The 16,771-nt window shown below is 42.0% G+C and overlaps 1 protein-coding gene across 2 annotated transcripts in view; it reads right to left on the reverse strand.

Moving 5' to 3' along the window:
* The window catches only part of LOC116727587 (transcription factor COE3-like), a 30,958-nt gene extending 19,643 nt beyond the window's left edge, over nt 1–11,315 (reverse strand). For both annotated transcript variants that reach the window (XM_032575100.1, XM_032575099.1), the window contains exons 1-6: nt 11,174–11,315; nt 9,032–9,188; nt 8,735–8,798; nt 8,602–8,657; nt 1,572–1,645; nt 920–988 (exon numbers count right to left, since the gene is read on the reverse strand). In XM_032575100.1, the coding sequence (XP_032430991.1) occupies nt 920–988; nt 1,572–1,645; nt 8,602–8,657; nt 8,735–8,798; nt 9,032–9,188; nt 11,174–11,295 (542 nt within the window). In that variant the 5' untranslated portion in view covers nt 11,296–11,315. The remainder of the gene's footprint in view (nt 1–919; nt 989–1,571; nt 1,646–8,601; nt 8,658–8,734; nt 8,799–9,031; nt 9,189–11,173) is intronic.
* Between the last annotated feature and the right edge of the window lie 5,456 nt (nt 11,316–16,771).

The raw sequence follows: 16,771 nt of genomic DNA on the forward strand, positions 1-16,771 counted from the left end.
TGATTCCTCCTGGGACAGAGGAGAGGGGGAAGGAGGAAGGCTAAAAGAAGACAGGGAGAAGAAGGGGAGAAGGAAGAGGAGGAATAGGAAAGAAAGAGGAAATTTGAGAAAACTCCATATTTATGTTTTTGCATGTTCATGGCAAAACATAGATTTAGGATCCCACATAATACAGTCTGCAACAAATAATGTGCCAATTGTTTCAGTGTTTCAGTGTTTTAGTGTAAAACAACTCCATAAAGAGTATTCTCGCTCTTACATTTCAAGGTTTTAGTGTTTCACTATTTCTGTGTTTTAATGTTTCAGTGTTTCACTGTTTTAGTGTTTCACTGTTTAGTGTTTCAAGGTTTTAGTGTTTCAGTGTTTTAGTGTTTCAGTGTTTTTCAGTATTTTAGTGGTTCAGTGTTTTAGTGTTTCAGTGTTTTTCAGTATTTTAGTGGTTCAGTGTTTCACTGTTTCTGTGTTTTAATGTGTCTTTCAGTGTTTTAGTAGTTCAGTGTTTTAGTGTTTTTCAGTATTTTAGTGGTTCAGTGTTTCACTGTTTCTGTGTTTTAGTGTTTCAGTGTTTTTCAGTATTTTAGTGGTTCAGTGTTTCACTGTTTCTGTGTTTTAATGTTTCAGTGTTTTAGTAGTTCACTGTTTCAGTGTTTTAGTGCTTCAAGGTTTTAGTGTTTCAGTGTTTTAGTGTTTCTGTGTTTTGACATCAGCTGTTGTTCTTGTTTTCTTCTTCTCTTCCAGCTTCACCATGTTGATGATACTTTTAATGGTTTTCGTGTTTTCTCGAAAACCATTTAATCTAGACTTCAGCTGTGGAGTCTTTTCTATTTCTGTCATGACCAGCTAGTTGGTGTGTGAAGGAGCAGCGGAGGACTGCTTGGGAACGTGTAATGAGTCATCTATGGGTGTGTTGAAGCGCTACCTGTCAATGATGACCGGGTCTGATGGCGTCTCGTTCCTGTTTCCACAGCTCTTCTTGTCACAGCATCGGCTAACACAAAGAAGGACAAACAGCTCCATCAGATTCAACTTTAAAGAAGATCACCTGCAGACTGGCAGGCCTCTCTTCAGGAGGTCTTTGGCTTTACCAAAAAACAGCCAACATGCCAGGGAAGGGCGAAACATTTATTGAACAAGTTCTGATGTTGGAAACGCTTCCATCAACTGGTGGATTTGTGCCTTACCAGGGGAACAAAACCCAGGGAAATCCTCCATGTTTTTTTTTTGTTTGGGATAAAAACAGATATTGAGAATTCGGGAAAAGCTTTTTCCTAGAACGTCTCCTCTAACTCACGTGTTTTTTTTCTGTTCTTGTGACCCAAACATGGTGCAGAGAAGAGGGAGAGTGCTGGTACCAGCAGTTACCAGTTAGTAACTGGGAACTGACTGGTATCAGGTAACATTTGACTGGTACCTGCTGGTGTTCTGGTTCTTTACCAGTTCATTCATTTATTCCTAAGCTTTGAGTCCAACTGGGGCTGGAGGTCTGACTCTAGTCTACAGGGTTTGGTTCTGGTTGTTTCCAGCTTGGAGAACCTGCAGCCTCTGGGTCAGGTGAGTCCAGGTGTTCTTACCTGCACATGATCTCATGAGTGAGCAGGACTCGGCACATCTCAGGGTTCTTGTCCTGGCCCTCGTAGATGATGGCCTGAAACAGAGACACAGGTTAGAGAGCAGGTTGAACCTTTGTCTCAATTAGGACTCATTGTTGGTGATTAGTGAGACTGAAGCAACAGGAAGGAGCAAGTTCCACTGGAGACTCGAAGTAAGCAGCTGGAACCAAACGTCTCCAGTCAGAGCAGTGCTAAAGGCGCAATAAGTAAATAACTTGTTGGATTTAAACAGTGCTGGTTTCCATTAGTGTCACAGTAGAGAGTGAAGCAGACGACTAACGGAGTCTCCTGCCACACAGAAACTGCGCCCCCTGCAGGCTGGAGATCAGCTGATGATCAGAGCTTAGACTCTGATCACTTAAAGAATATTCACAGGTTTCAAAATTTAAAGAGTTTGTGAGTCATCTGTTGATTAAAGTGATCATGTGTATTGTCTGTGATCAACTCTGATCAGACTGTGTGGCGTCTGATCAGAGGAATTTCAGAGGGACGGAGTCAGCCTGTGGCTTCAGACACAGGTTGGTCTTTCTAATGCCGCAGGTCAGGACTCCTCCAGCAGGGGGAACTGACCGCCTGCTGGGAACAGAAATTGGTGTTTATGCTGCTTCACACACTTTTCAATTTTTCAGTTTCATCGCGAAGAGCTTCTGTGCGTGAACATGAACCTGACCGGATGTTTGCTGAGGAGGTGAAACTGGAACAAACCGGTTCTGGTCCAACAGAGCCAGAGCTGAAAATCACCGAGTCAACACCACTCCATCCAGTTTTACCAGTATCAACCAGTACCGACCAGAACCGACGAGTTCCAACCAGAACACACACAAACACAACCAGTGAGAAAGACCTCGCTGCAGCAAACTGGTAGGAGCTGGACGGACCAGTGTCAGTCTCATATCTTATTTGCAAATGGGACGCGAATGCTACAGAATTTGTTAAAAACTGTGAGCTTCGCTAAAGTAAATAAAAGAGAGAAGTTCAAATACATGCTGAGAGTGAAACTCCTTCCTAAAGGTGAAGATATATCACAGATTTCTCTGTGGTAGTTGGTACTGGTACTTGCAACCAGTACCAACCAGAATACACACACACCAACACAACCAGTACCAGTACCAACCAGAACACACACCAATACAACCAGTACCAACCAGAACACACACCAATACAACCAGTACCAACCAGAACACACACCAACACAACTCTCCGGCACTGAATAGGGGCAAGTTTGGACATTTCCAAGTGCCCCTGACTGCCAGGGTCGCACTAAAAGGAGATTTTTTAAATGTATTTAAATATTTTGGGGGCCCTCTCAATAATAACAGTGATGATGATGGCTGTGTTCTTACTTGTTTTTCCCTGTAAAAGTTAAATGTTACCACTTCCAGACAAAAAGCAAGCGTCCATATTTAGTGAACCCCCCGTTTCTGATTGAAATGGTTTGTTCTGCTTTAGCGTTTGACGGTGTTTAGTAGCAGACAGAATGAGAACCACACAAATAATAACGATGCTGCTTTGAAATATAATTAAACTGGTTTTAAAAAAGGAAAGAGAAAAAATAAAAATAAGAAATAAAGCATGTTAATCTGTTACAAAGTTTTTCACCTAGAGAGGTGAGTGACTATCAACCTGTTAGCTTAGCGACCGACGAGTGTTAGCTTCCATTTGTCTAACATTTCATTAGTCAAAGGAAATACTTAGCAAGATATACATTCATATATTAAGTTGTCGTTGTACCTTCTACCACATTTACCAGCAGACGAGTCTGAGTCAACATCGGTCTTGACCCCCAGACCAGCCTCCCTCCTCCCGGGATGAAGGTGAGAAACTACGACATGCTAGGCTAGTTAGCATCAGAATAGCACCGGTCCAGTCTGACTGTTAGGCCAGATGCAAACAAGAACGATTTTTACATTTTTACAGCCGAGTGACTGAGATATTAATGGAAAAGAGATAGGCAGATGGACGTTATAAATGAATGTGAGATCATACACAATTTGTAATTTAATTTTTTTTAAAAAGAGTGAGAGATGAGCAAAAGAAAACATTTTAAGCGTTCAAGTAATCAAATTTGATCTCATTAAATATTCTTCTCGCTATGGCAGTATTTTACAGAATGGAACCGATTAAAACATAATTTAAAGTTTTCAAGCCAAATAAAGGTCTCAGTTAAGGTAAAAATCTAAATATATTAGCTTCTGAGTTGGATTTTTATGCCTGACTTCAACCGCAGTGAAGTTAGTTTCAAGTTGGATATTCGATATTCGAGCTCCGCGGAGTAAGCGGCGTTTAGCTGAAAGTTGATCCGATTTCGGAACGCTACTCTCGGCCAGCGGTTCTCCACCGCTCCCGGCCCGAGCTCCGCGGAGTAACCGACGTTTAGCTGAAAGTTGATCCGATTTCGGAACGCTACTCACGGCCAGCGGTTCTCCACCGCTCCCGGCCGCAGCGCCCGAAGGTTCACTTAGGGACTATCAACAAATTACTGAACCTAACATTCCTGTCAAAGAAATATAATGTTTTCTTCAATAGCTTCCAGGTCATGTGACCTATTGACTCAAAATCACTTTGGAATAATTATACTAGTCTCTTTAGATGAGGCACAGTCATTTGTTTTCCATTTTAAATCATTTTCAATTTTTAATTAATTTTTTTCATCAAAATTGAGTGTTTTTCTTCAATAGCTTCCAGGTCATGTGACCTATTGAGTCAAAATCACTTTGAAATTGTTCTACCAGTCTGTATAGATGAGGCACAGTCATTTGTTTTCCATTTTTAGCCATTTTCCATTTTTTAGGAATTTTTTTCTTCAAAATTGAGGGTTTTTCTTCAATAGCTTCCAGGTCATGTGACCTATTGACTCAAAATCACTTTGAAATAATTCTAATAGTCCCTTTAATTGAGGCACAGTCATTTGATTTCCATTTTTAGCCATTTTCCATTTTTTAGGAATTTTATTCTTCAAAATTGAGAGTTTTTCTTCAATAGCTTCCAGGTCATGTGACCTATTGACTCAAAATCACTTTGAAATTGTTCTACCAGTCTGTATAGATGAGGCACAGTCATTTGATTTCCATTTTTAGCCATTTTCCATTTTTTAGGAATTTTTTTCTTCAAAATTGAGAGTTTTTCTTCAATAGCTTCCAGGTCATGTGACCTATTGACTCAAAATCACTTTGAAATAATTCTAATAGTCCCTTTAATTGAGGCACAGTCATTTGTTTTCCATTTTAAATCATTTTCCATTTTTTAGGAATTTTTTTCTTCAAATGATTTAAAATGGAAAACAAATGTCTGTGCCTCAATTAAAGGGACTATTAGAATTATTTCAAAGTGATTTTGAGTCAATAGGTCACATGACCTGGAAGCTATTGAAGAAAAACCCTCAATTTTGATCAAATAAATTAATTAAAAATTGAAAATGATTTAAAATGGAAAACAAATGTCTGTGCCTCATCTAAAGAGACTATTAGAATTATTCCAAAGTGATTTTGACTCAATAGGTCACATGACCTGGAAGCTATTGAAGAAAAACCCTCAATTTTGAAGAAAAAAATTCCTAAAAAATGGAAAATGGCTAAAAATGGAAAACAAATGACTGTGCCTCATCTATACAGACTGGTAGAACAAGTTCAAAGTGATTTTGAGTCAATAGGTCACATGACCTGGAAGCTATTGAAGAAAAACTCTCAATTTTGAAGAATAAAATTCCTAAAAAATGGAAAATGGCTAAAAATGGAAATCAAATGACTGTGCCTCAATTAAAGGGACTATTAGAATTATTTCAAAGTGATTTTGAGTCAATAGGTCACATGACCTGGAAGCTATTGAAGAAAAACCCTCAATTTTGAAGAAAAAAATTCCTAAAAAATGGAAAATGGCTAAAAATGGAAAACAAATGACTGTGCCTCATCTATACAGACTGGTAGAACAATTTCAAAGTGATTTTGACTCAATAGGTCACATGACCTGGAAGCTATTGAAGAAAAACACTCAATTTTGATGAAAAAAATTAATTAAAAATTGAAAATGATTTAAAATGGAAAACAAATGACTGTGCCTCATCTAAAGAGACTAGTATAATTATTCCAAAGTGATTTTGAGTCAATAGGTCACATGACCTGGAAGCTATTGAAGAAAACATTATATTTCTTTGACAGGAATGTTAGGTTCAGTAATTTGTTGATAGTCCCTAAGTGAACCTTCGGGCGCTGCGGCCGGGAGCGGTGGAGAACCGCTGGCCGTGAGTAGCGTTCCGAAATCGGATCAACTTTCAGCTAAACGTCGGTTACTCCGCGGAGCTCGGGCCGGGAGCGGTGGAGAACCGCTGGCCGAGAGTAGCGTTCCGAAATCGGATCAACTTTCAGCTAAACGCCGCTTACTCCGCGGAGCTCGAATATCGAATATCCAACTTGAAACTAACTTCACTGCGGTCTGACACCAGAGGAATCAGTTCTCAAGTCCAAAACCAAACCCAGCGGCTCGGTTCCGGTTCCGGGTGAGTCAGGCTAATCAGGGCCCAGGCAGCGGTCTAATCTGCTGTTTTCACTACTTTCAGATGATAACATATTTTACTTTAGTTAGCAGTTTTGACTTTATAAATGTTATAGTTATTAATTTAGTGTTTCTGTTTTTTATATTTCAAGAATATTTAGAAAATATTTGTTTTATTTTGTTTTTTACTTCCTTTATTTAAGCAGGTAAACCCTGTTGAGATCTAGATCTCATTTTCAAGAGGGACCTGGGCAAAAGTCTGCAATACACAGCAACCTGGTTACAAAATAAAACTAATTAATACATATGCACATGTGTAAAACAATAGAAAACAATTTAAAAGCAGTGACACTGTTTAATAGAATCTCGTTGCCTGGTTTTAAGAACCGCTCGAAATAAATCCAGTGAAATCAGTTCTGACATCTTGAGTTCAGACTGGAGCTGATTCCAGGCTGTAGGAGCTTCACACTGACTGATCGTTTCCCCTTTTCAGTTCGAACACGTGGAACATGCAAAAGAAAAATATTATTAGAGCGTTAAGAATGGGAAATAACAGATCTATGTAAGAGAGAGCTAAAGTATGCTGAAGCCAAGCCGAATAGAGATTTATATATCAGGATCATCAGGTGATTGTTTCTCCGTACGCTTAAAGGAGCCAATCAGCTTTTGCGTACAAATCACAATGATGTGCAAGACATCTGCTACCGGTTATAAATCTTAAAGCGCAATGATACAAAGTATTTAATGATTGATGACATTTGGTTGAAGCATTCATATATAAAACATCTCCATAATCCAAAAGTGGCAGGAAAGTTGCTGCTACCAATTTACTTCTAGCTTTGAGAGAGAAACCAGATCCATTTCGGTAATAAAACCCAATCTTCATTTTCAATGTTCATAACAAATTTGCTATGTGATTTTTAAAAGAAAGCTCTTTATCTAGAATAAAGCCAAGCTATTTATAATTACTGACAAACTCAGTTTGTGCTCCTACAGCAGTGGTCAGCAATAGAGGGATTTCTGATAGTTTTCTAGAGTGTGAAAAAAACCTTTGCTTTTGTCTTATCCACATTCAAAACCAACTTCAGTTTGTAAACGTGTTTGAACTACATTGACAGCAGACTGCAAATACTGTATGGCCTGTGATAGTGATGCAGAATAGCAGTAAGTTACTAAATCATCTGCATAAAAATGATAAAAAGCATTTGACAGATTGTCACACGAGTTATTTATATAAATAGAGAATAAAAGTGGACCCAGAACTGAGCCCTGTGGTACACCATTTAAAATAGTAAGGATAGAAGAAGTGAAGCCAGTTGAACTCTCTGGGTTCTGTTTGACAGATAATCAGCTACCAACATGGTAGCTTGATGCTAGAGCCAATCCTGTGTAGAATTTCAATTAAAAGCCTGGTTTACTGTCAAATGCCTTTGATAAATCAATAAATAAAGCAACACAAAGTTTTTTGTTATCAAGAGCCTGGATAAGATCATTACAAACCTTTAAAGTGGCAGTAACAGTAATAAGTTTCTTTATAAAACCAGACTGTACATTTTGTAAAACAGAATTTGAATCTAAAAAAAAATATTCAATTGATCTGCGAATATTTTTTCAAAACTTTTTGCTAGGATTCATAGTTTAGAAATTGGTCTGTAATTGTGTACCTGTGACGATTCCCCACCTTTAAATAGAGGCAAAACAAATGCTGATTTCCAGACACTAGGGATTTTGTTAGAGATTAGATTAAAATATGAGACAATGGCTCTGCTATAAACTCTGCAGCCAACTTTAGATTAAAAGGATCCAGGTTTTCTGGCCCTGCTGATTTTCTGCTGTCTGTTTTTCAATTCTCTGAGAATCTCAGCTGTACAAATAGGGGAAAAGTTAAAAGTGGTGGAATTGCAATAATTATTCAAAAACAGCTCATCAGTATTTACATTTGGCCGAATGAATTTAAATCATCAAATAAAGAGCCTACAGAGATAAAATGCTCATTAAAATCATTTAAAGCTGCTAATTTATCAGACACAATTTTACTGTTTTTCCAAACAAAATTTGGAAAGCCCCTCAGTGACGCCTGCTCAGTAACTGACTTCACTGTTTTCCAAAATTTCTTTGGATCATTTAATTTTTTTGTCATCTTGGCAAGGAAATGTTTTATTTTTTTTGCAACATATAAAGTAAAATATGGTTGTTATGACGTTTTATATATTTAACCTTGCTTCAAGTAGTGAATTACAATACAGACACCAACAGAACCAGAACCAACAAGAACACACACACCAACAGAACCAATGGAAATAGTGTGCCGTTCGTCCGGATCGTCAGAACTCTTTAATAAAATCAGTTCTTTGTTAGAAACATGAGAAGAAAATTAAATCACAGGAAATTTCCAGTTGGTGTTCAGTGGGAAGTTTTTCTCCTGTTGTCAGATTAAATCTCCCTGAAGAACAGAAACTTAATAATATGGAGAGGAGGAGGAGGAACTTCCTGAATCACTCACCTGTTTGGTCATGGAGTCGATGAGTCGGACGTAGAGGTCTTGCTCCGTTCGGACACCTGAACGCAGAAATCGGCCGTGTTCATGTTGGTCTGCAGGCTTCAGCTGCTCTGGGCAGTGAAAGAAGTGCACCTACCGTTGCTGTAAAGTAGCTGCAGCTTGTAATGTATCCCGTTGTTGGTTTTCTCTCCGCTTGGCTCCTAAAACAGTAGAAGAAGAACGCTCATTCAGCCTGCGGTTTGTTTAAGACGCGCTGACCTCCAAGCTCACAGTTCATGTTTTTATCCATCTACAAGATTTCAGGGTGCGTTTGTTTTATAAGTTGCCAGATGTTTGGGGGTTTCTGTCACCTGGCAGGTGCATCTGCTTTTTTGTCGTCCTGTGGGCGTGTTTGGTTTGTGTCACAGCTCCTCCCTGCCTTTGTCTGACTCACCTTTTCTTTCTCCACAAAGTCGACATATGTGGTGCGTTCGATCTCGACGGGCTGCCCCTGCCGGTCGTACAGCGCCAGAACGAAGTGGAAGAAGTTGGATTTCCTCAGGTTGGACGGCGGCTGCTTCTCAAAGTGAGCTCGAGCTAACCCCACCCCGCTGGAACACACACGAGCAGAAAAATCACCTAAAACACTGTTTTATAGATTTAACATGTAACATAACATATTTTTATTTTACATAATCAATTCATCTTTCATTCAAAAAAGCAACTCAGAGCTGAGAAAGAAACCTGCATCTATAAGAGTAAAGTTCAGTTTAAATTGTGTTTTTAAAATAAATCCTCACGCTTGTTTTTATCTGTAAAATCTGTGGAGTATTTGCAGCAATGTTTTCAGAACCAGAATGAATTTCTCTGAAGCTTCAGCTAAAGCATCATCGTGTCACTGGTGACCAGTAAAAATCCACCAGTTCAGAAAGCGGCTGCCGCAGCGCGGCGTGAATGAAGCGCTCCTCTGAGGACAGACTGCAGGTCGCCACACCTGGCCGCACGCATCAGAAGCGTGTTTGGGACGCGCGTTGGTGCCTCTGATTAGTTTGTGTGCGGCGATGAAAGCGCGGCGCTTCCCGCGGCTTCAGGTCTAGTCAAAGGAAATAAAGTTAAGAATCACAGTGGAGTCACGACTGATTAATATTCATGGAGATGAAGTCAAACTGCAGCTTCGACCCCGACAGTAAATCTGCTCCTCATTATAATATGACTGAGAACACCAGGAGCGCTTGTTTCACACACACACACACACACCCCCACACACACACCCACACACACCCACACACACACACACACACACACACACACACACTTCAATATTTAATAATCTTCCTGAAATATAAAAATCAGCAGTGGACACAAACTCACTGAAACATTTGGTCAATAAATATTTTTAAATCCTCAGAATAAATCAGCTAAATGATTTCATTAAAACAAATATTTTATATGTTGGTTAAATATTTACTTTAAACCTTAAAGTCATAATTGTTTCTATAATTGTTCTGGGATTAGATTTTCCATAAAGTGAATAATAAGCCATAGTATTAAAGGGTTGTGTGATTATAATAATTACTGTGCAGAATCACATTAAGGTTCAATTTGGACTTTACTGTATAATCCCAGAAATAATCCCAGACAGGTGTTAAAGAATCAGCCTTTTATTTGATTTCTCAATGTGGAAAATCATTTTTCTTTTCAGATTAGTTTAATTTAGATTCATTGAGGTTTTATTTAGCTCAGTGTCATTTATTATTTAATGTTTAATTTATTTATTTAATGTAAATAAACACATTTTATATTCATTTTAATATTTTTACATAAAAATAAAAAAGACTGACTTAAAATAAATTTTCCTGAATCTTTGTGTTAATATTTCAGAAGAATTTGAATGATTTTATTTATTTTAATTGATGTTTTGTGTAGTGAATAATTCAGGCTGAGGAGATGAAACGATGTTCAAACTCAGCCGCTGCAAAGAAGTCCAGCCTGCTTCACTTACAAAATAGAAACATATGCAGATTTTTTAAATAATTAGAAGAAAAATCATTTTAATAATTTGCTATAAATGTTTTTTCCTTCACAGGGATAAAAGTCATCTCAGATTAGAGGAGAATTTTGATTTTTTATTTCTGTAATCTTTGTTTCCCCAGGAAAGTCCCATTAAGATTAAAAATCTCTTTTCTGGTGAGAACTGGCTGCCAAGTTAAAACGCCATAAATAAATTAATTTAAAGATTCCTCAGGAAAAACATTTACAGCCTTCTCAAAATCAAATGTATTTTTCTCTCAAATATAAAAAAAATACATAAACATATATACATATTTATTTTGTCTGCATTTCAAATGTAGCACATATTGTGACCTGATCATTTTTAAAATCAGGAAAACTTTCATTTTTAATTAAAACAGTTTTTCATTTTGTGTTCACCAGATTCTTCCTCCAGTTGCTGAATAATAAATATTAACAGTAAGTTTCAGCAGACGCTCAGTGGACCGATTTTGTTTGAGGAGAATGAATTTTTCCCGTCTGTAAACGTCGGAGCAGAGCGCTGGGACTCCAGCTCCCAGAATCCCCTGGGGCGGCAGCAGCTTACCTCTGAGCGGCGGTGTTGGCGTCCACCACGCCGGCCGAGTGCATCCAGGAGCGGACGGCCAGCGGCTCCTCCTTCAGCCCGGCCGCGGCGCCGCGAGGCAGGCTGTCCTGGATCCCAAACATCTCCCAACAAAAAACACCAGAAGAAGAAGAAGAGCTGGACTGGAGGAGCACAGCGCTACAGGACGGAGCGCAGCTTCAGGGCGGAAGACATTTTAATAATGGAGGACGAAGAGCAAAAACTGGGAAATCTGAGAAGTTCTTTATTGGCTTCAGAACTTTCTATTTTTCTGCTTTATTCAACTTTAGGCGATGGAAGGGCAGAAAAAAGATTCAACAGTCGGCCGACATGATGAACCCGCAGAGGAGAGGAAGAGAAGAAGAGAGGAAGAATCCTCAGAGGAAACGCTTCGGACGGCGAATCGAAGCCCAGCGCTCGGCTTTTCCCCAAAGAGAGCAGCGAGGCGGCCGCCCGGGACGGACCACAAACTCTCAGCCCAGCGGCCCCACAGGACTGGACGGCAGAACCCAAAAACCCCACGGGTCTTCCTCCCAGCTGCTGACATCATGGCGGGGGCGGGGCCTGGGCGGGCCGGGGGGGGGGGGGGGGGGGGGGGCGGGGCCTGGACCCACGGGGAGAGAGGGAGAGAGAGAGGGGCGAGGGAGGGGGGCGACACGCTGACGGAGCTGTGTGTGCTGCACCAGTCCCACCGGTTACTGACCTGGTTCCCATGGAAACGCAGCGCCAGAACCCATCAGGACCTGCGAGGTCCAACGGGTCAGAGGATCGATTCTTCAAACGGCGAGCCGGACCCAAACCAGAACCGAACTATCTGCACTGAACTAGAACCGAATCGCATACAGAACCCAAACAGGTCCAGAAGAACTCTGAACCCGAGCAGCAGAAGATCTCAGAGATCTCTGAAAACCCAACAGAACCCTGACTGGTACCGCTGACCCAGAAGAACCTGAATCTGCTGATGAACCGGGTCGCTGCTGGATCAAACCAGAACCGTCGTCTGGATCACATGTTCTGGTCGTCTCTCTGGTTCTGGACGGGCCAGAGGAAGAAGCCTGGACCAAACATCTGAGATCAGAGGTCATCGATGAAGAACCGGGTCAGAATCCAGGAGGTCCAAATCCGAGTTCTGCACAAAACCCAACGTTGACCCAGACAAGAAGATCCAGGACCCGGTTCTGTCCAGCAACGCCAAGGTGCACAGAACCTCCCTGAGCGGGTTGGGAGGGGAGGTCCGATCGGGTCAGAACCTCTGCTGACGGCTTCCTCCATCCTTATGTTCAGATTGGAGAATCAGAACCGCTGCTGCAGCCACTGCTGCAGCCGCTGCGCCGCGTTACGTTCAGCTGATTAACTCCGAACCGTCAGACAGGAAGCGAGAAAAGGCTTTTCACAGCCGGGACGCTCCGGCCCACCGCCGCTCCACTGGGGCCTCCGAGGCTCCGAGGGGCGGGCCCAGGAGGAGGAGGAGGAGGAGGAAGAGGAGGAGGGCTTTCATGTTTTTCTGGAGAAATAAAAAGCTGAAGGAGAAGAAGCTCCTCAGAGGGAATTTAACGGAGCCTCAGGTCTACTTCAGCCTGAGGAAGAGGAGGAAGCTGAGGAAGAGGAGTTAGTTCCCAGAGTTTAGTTTGTGAAGCTTCCCAGCCTCCGATCAATCAGTCCTGATCAATACTCCGTAACAACAACATGCTGGGTAATGAGGATCAGAGCCTGCGGCTCGCTCTGCGTTGTAATAAAAAGCTGATAATTCAATTTAAACGGAGCAATAAATGAGCTGTCTGCAGGTCTGAGGAGGAAGAGGAGGAGGATGAAGAGCGCGCTGGGCCTCAGAAAAACCCACAAATTACTCACCAGTTTCACTTTATCTGAGTTCTAATTTAAATAAAACAGATTTTAATATTTCTGCTTTTTCCCCATTTCTCTGAAGCTGCACTGAATAAATCCTTCAGGTTAAATCCTGGAACTTCAGATTAATTCAGAGCAAATTATTTGGAGACAGGAATTTCATTCTGGGAATGTTCATCAGGAAAACAGAGATATTCCGGATCCGATCTCATTTCCATAAAGAGAAACCGTGTTAGTGTCGGCTCTCCATCCATCAGCTGCAGCCGGCGGACAAATCATTCCTGATTTCATTTCCCCGTCTGCAGCCGCTCCGCTCCACGCCGCTCCGCTCCACGCCGCTCCGCTCCACAGGCTGCAGCTCCCAAATACAGAAAACCAGGAAATTCTCTGACTTAAAACTACATTTTATAGAAGTCGTTTTATTTCAGATATTTTTTATAAATGTTATATTTTAATGACTTTTTATTACTAGTTAAAAAATGTCAACGTGACATTTAAATAAAGCTGTAAAGAATTTGAAATAAAATATCGTTTTTCTGAGTCGTGGAGTGTGTGTGTGAGAGAGAGGTGCAGCACACACACATTTGCATTTAAATAGCGACATCAACCAGCGATCATGGCAGCACACCGGAGGGTTTCCCAGATGTCACGGCAAAGTCAGACGAGCCAGCTGTCTCTCTCACACACACACACACACTCGACTGGCTCGGTGAGAACCATTGATTCATGTGTTCAGGTTAAAAAGCAGCATTTAAACTGTGTGTAATCTGGGATTAGAACAATTGAACTCTGCTGCGTTGCTGCCAGGCTGCTTCCCTCCCTCGGCGTATCGGCTGAAAGGAGCTGCGGCGTTTCCTGCGACGCAGACCTCAGTGATCTGGATCAGCAGCTGTTCAGCTCTGGAAACGTCTCTCAGGGCCGATTTCTGCAGGTGGAGTTCAGGCCTCGGTCCAAACCTCCACCCTGCCAGGAGGAACGGTTCCCTAAAACCAAACTGGAGGACAGACGTCATTCCTGAAAACTTTCCATTGGTTGACCTGGAATTCACTGTTCAAAAAAACAGGATTAAATCCAGACAGGCCTGGATCAGGAGCTGGATGATCCTCCATCCTCAGATGCTGTACTGCGTTCCTGAGCGAAGCTCTCTGCGTTTCAGGCGGACCCAGCAGCGCGGCTCCTGCTCTGATTAGTTCATTAGGTGAAGAGCGAGATCAGCAGAGAGTCAGCTTTGACCGTCTACACTGATATTTTACCTCCTTAATCCTGTCATTAGCATCATGTCGGACACATTTTCTACTCTCGTCTCAAAAAGCCACAGGAAGAATGAAATACTGAAAGCTGAACTTTTCTTGGAGAGAAATTAGCTTGACCATCTAGGAAAGCATAAAATATTGGCACCAGGCCGATATCAACCGATATTTCTTCCCATCCTGCTGCCATTTCTTACTGTTGGACTGTGTGTGTGTGTAGGGGGGAGGCTGAATGACGACAATTCAGACGTTTGATCCAGAATTGCAGCCAGGCGTTACAGGCAGCAGCTCAGAGCAACCAGGCGACCCAGACATGCTTTCTTGGGGATCATCACTGAGGCGTGTTTGACCCTGGTCTGGGTCAAACACGCCTGATCAGGAGTCATTCAGAACCCGGGCGGAACCAGAGTCCAGCTTTACGCTCAGATCTTCTTTGGTATATGATCAGCTGGAGGAAACTTTCCAGCTGCGTGGTAGAGTTTCTACGGAGGTTTCTTCAGATGTCCGCCATCACCAGCTCCACCTCTAGATGCCAATAATACCCTAAAACAGCCGACTCTCTTCTCCTCCATTATGTTTGTTCTGCTGCTGTTTAAACCCTGAGGAATCAGCTGCAAGGGGTGGAGGTTGATCTCATAGGACCCACTGAAGAATCAGCACCTCCCTTTTCATTCAGGACAGGAGACCAGACCTGAATATTTAGAAATCATCAAGATACAAATATATTAACCTGGACAGAACCGGCTGGATGGAAGGCACTTTTTTCTTCTTGTTGTTCATGCTAATTAAATGAACCGCAGTCTGTGTGAACGGTTTCCAACACCAAAGCAATCCGCAGAATAACAATATAGCAGTTCCCAGCGGCGCTCCGTTTACGGCAGTAAAGATGGCCGCCGTCTCTGGATAGATTGTAAAGTTGCAGAGCGATAGCATGATCATCAGGTGAAAGAAGCTTATAGAAAGCTAACAGCAACTGCCTTTAGTGGAGAATTCACTGCAGGTTCTGACCCGGTCCAGGCCTGCTCCAGGCCCAGTTCTGATCCGGTTCTGTTTGGAGTGGGACCAGGAGTGGTGGGGTTGGAATGTGATGCGTTCACTGACTCAGACTGCGTCCGTCACTTTCAGGCAAAGTCTAGCTTCACCGTCTGGATTCTCCTGCTGCTGAATGACCAAAGTTTCACCTTGACGACAAAAAGTCGGTAAAATGCGACATGAGCATTCAGACTGCAGACGCTTTGGAATCGGTCCGATTTAGCTCCACACCTGGATCGGATCCAATTTCTTTGAGGTAAAAAGATTGAAATCGGGCCGATAAGATTGCCGGGAAATATGAGATATGAGTTAGATTTGCCCGCTGTGTGAACGTGACCGGTTCTCCCTCCGACCCGGTTGGTCCAGAACGCCTTCATCACTGTCATGTGATCTAATATAACTGACCTTCAGGGAAATTAAAGTGTCTCTAAAACAACTTAAATTCTGTCACCATGAAGAAAACCAGAGCATGTCCAGCACATATTTATGTTTAATGTGTTCTGTGCTGGTTCTGTGTTGGTTCTGGTTGTCCAGAACTACTTGAAAAATGGACAAAACACACAAGAAGCAAAATGAGAAGAATATGGGAGGAAACAAAGAAGTCGACCTTCAGCTGCAAACACAAAAACACTTTCAGCTCTCTGGTACTGTGTGTGTGTGTGTGTGGGTGTGTGTGTGTGTGTGTGTGTGTTGCGCAGGGATTCCAGTCGTCCCAGTTCAGGGAATTCCCTCTGTCCCAGCAGAGCTTCTGGCAGACATGCAGACAGTGACACCAAGTGGACACAGAAGGAAATTCAGCAGGATTTCTGGCTCCTGTCTGATCGTTGATGAATTAAAACCTAAACATGTCCGGGTCGGGATCAGAACCTAAACGTGTCCGGGTCGGGATCAGAACCTAAACGTGTTTGTCAGTCTGACACCAGAAAATCAGCTGGGCTCTGGATCAGACGGATCATTTCCAGATTACATTAAAACTGCTTTGATTGAAACAATCAGAGACAAACTGCAGGAAACAGACGATGCAACCAGAAATTAATTTAGAACATAAAAAATAAAAATAAATGAACAATAATATGGGATAAAAATCTTTAGCCGATCTGCAGTATCCTATTCAGATTTCCGGGCCAGGTTCTGGTCCAGTGGAGACCCGAACACGGTTAGGTCTAATGGTGACCAGAACACAGGCAAACAAGGCAACAGAGGATCTGACAATGGAGCCTCGTATTTATGGTGGGGAAGGTGATTACTGACGGGGACATAATGAAGGAACAGCTGTGGGACAACAAGAAGCTACAAAGTTTTGTTCAACCCCAAGAATAACCGATAACAGGCTCATAATCGATGCGACACCATTTGGATCAGCTTTAATCATGTGATCGGCACCAAACCCAACATGTTGGATATTAAATGATATTCAAACAGATGGCCCGAGCATTCCTGCAGCGGAGCTTCC

The sequence above is a fragment of the Xiphophorus hellerii genome, chromosome 10, assembly GCF_003331165.1.
Source record: "Xiphophorus hellerii strain 12219 chromosome 10, Xiphophorus_hellerii-4.1, whole genome shotgun sequence".
Classification (NCBI taxonomy): Eukaryota; Metazoa; Chordata; class Actinopteri; order Cyprinodontiformes; family Poeciliidae; genus Xiphophorus; species Xiphophorus hellerii.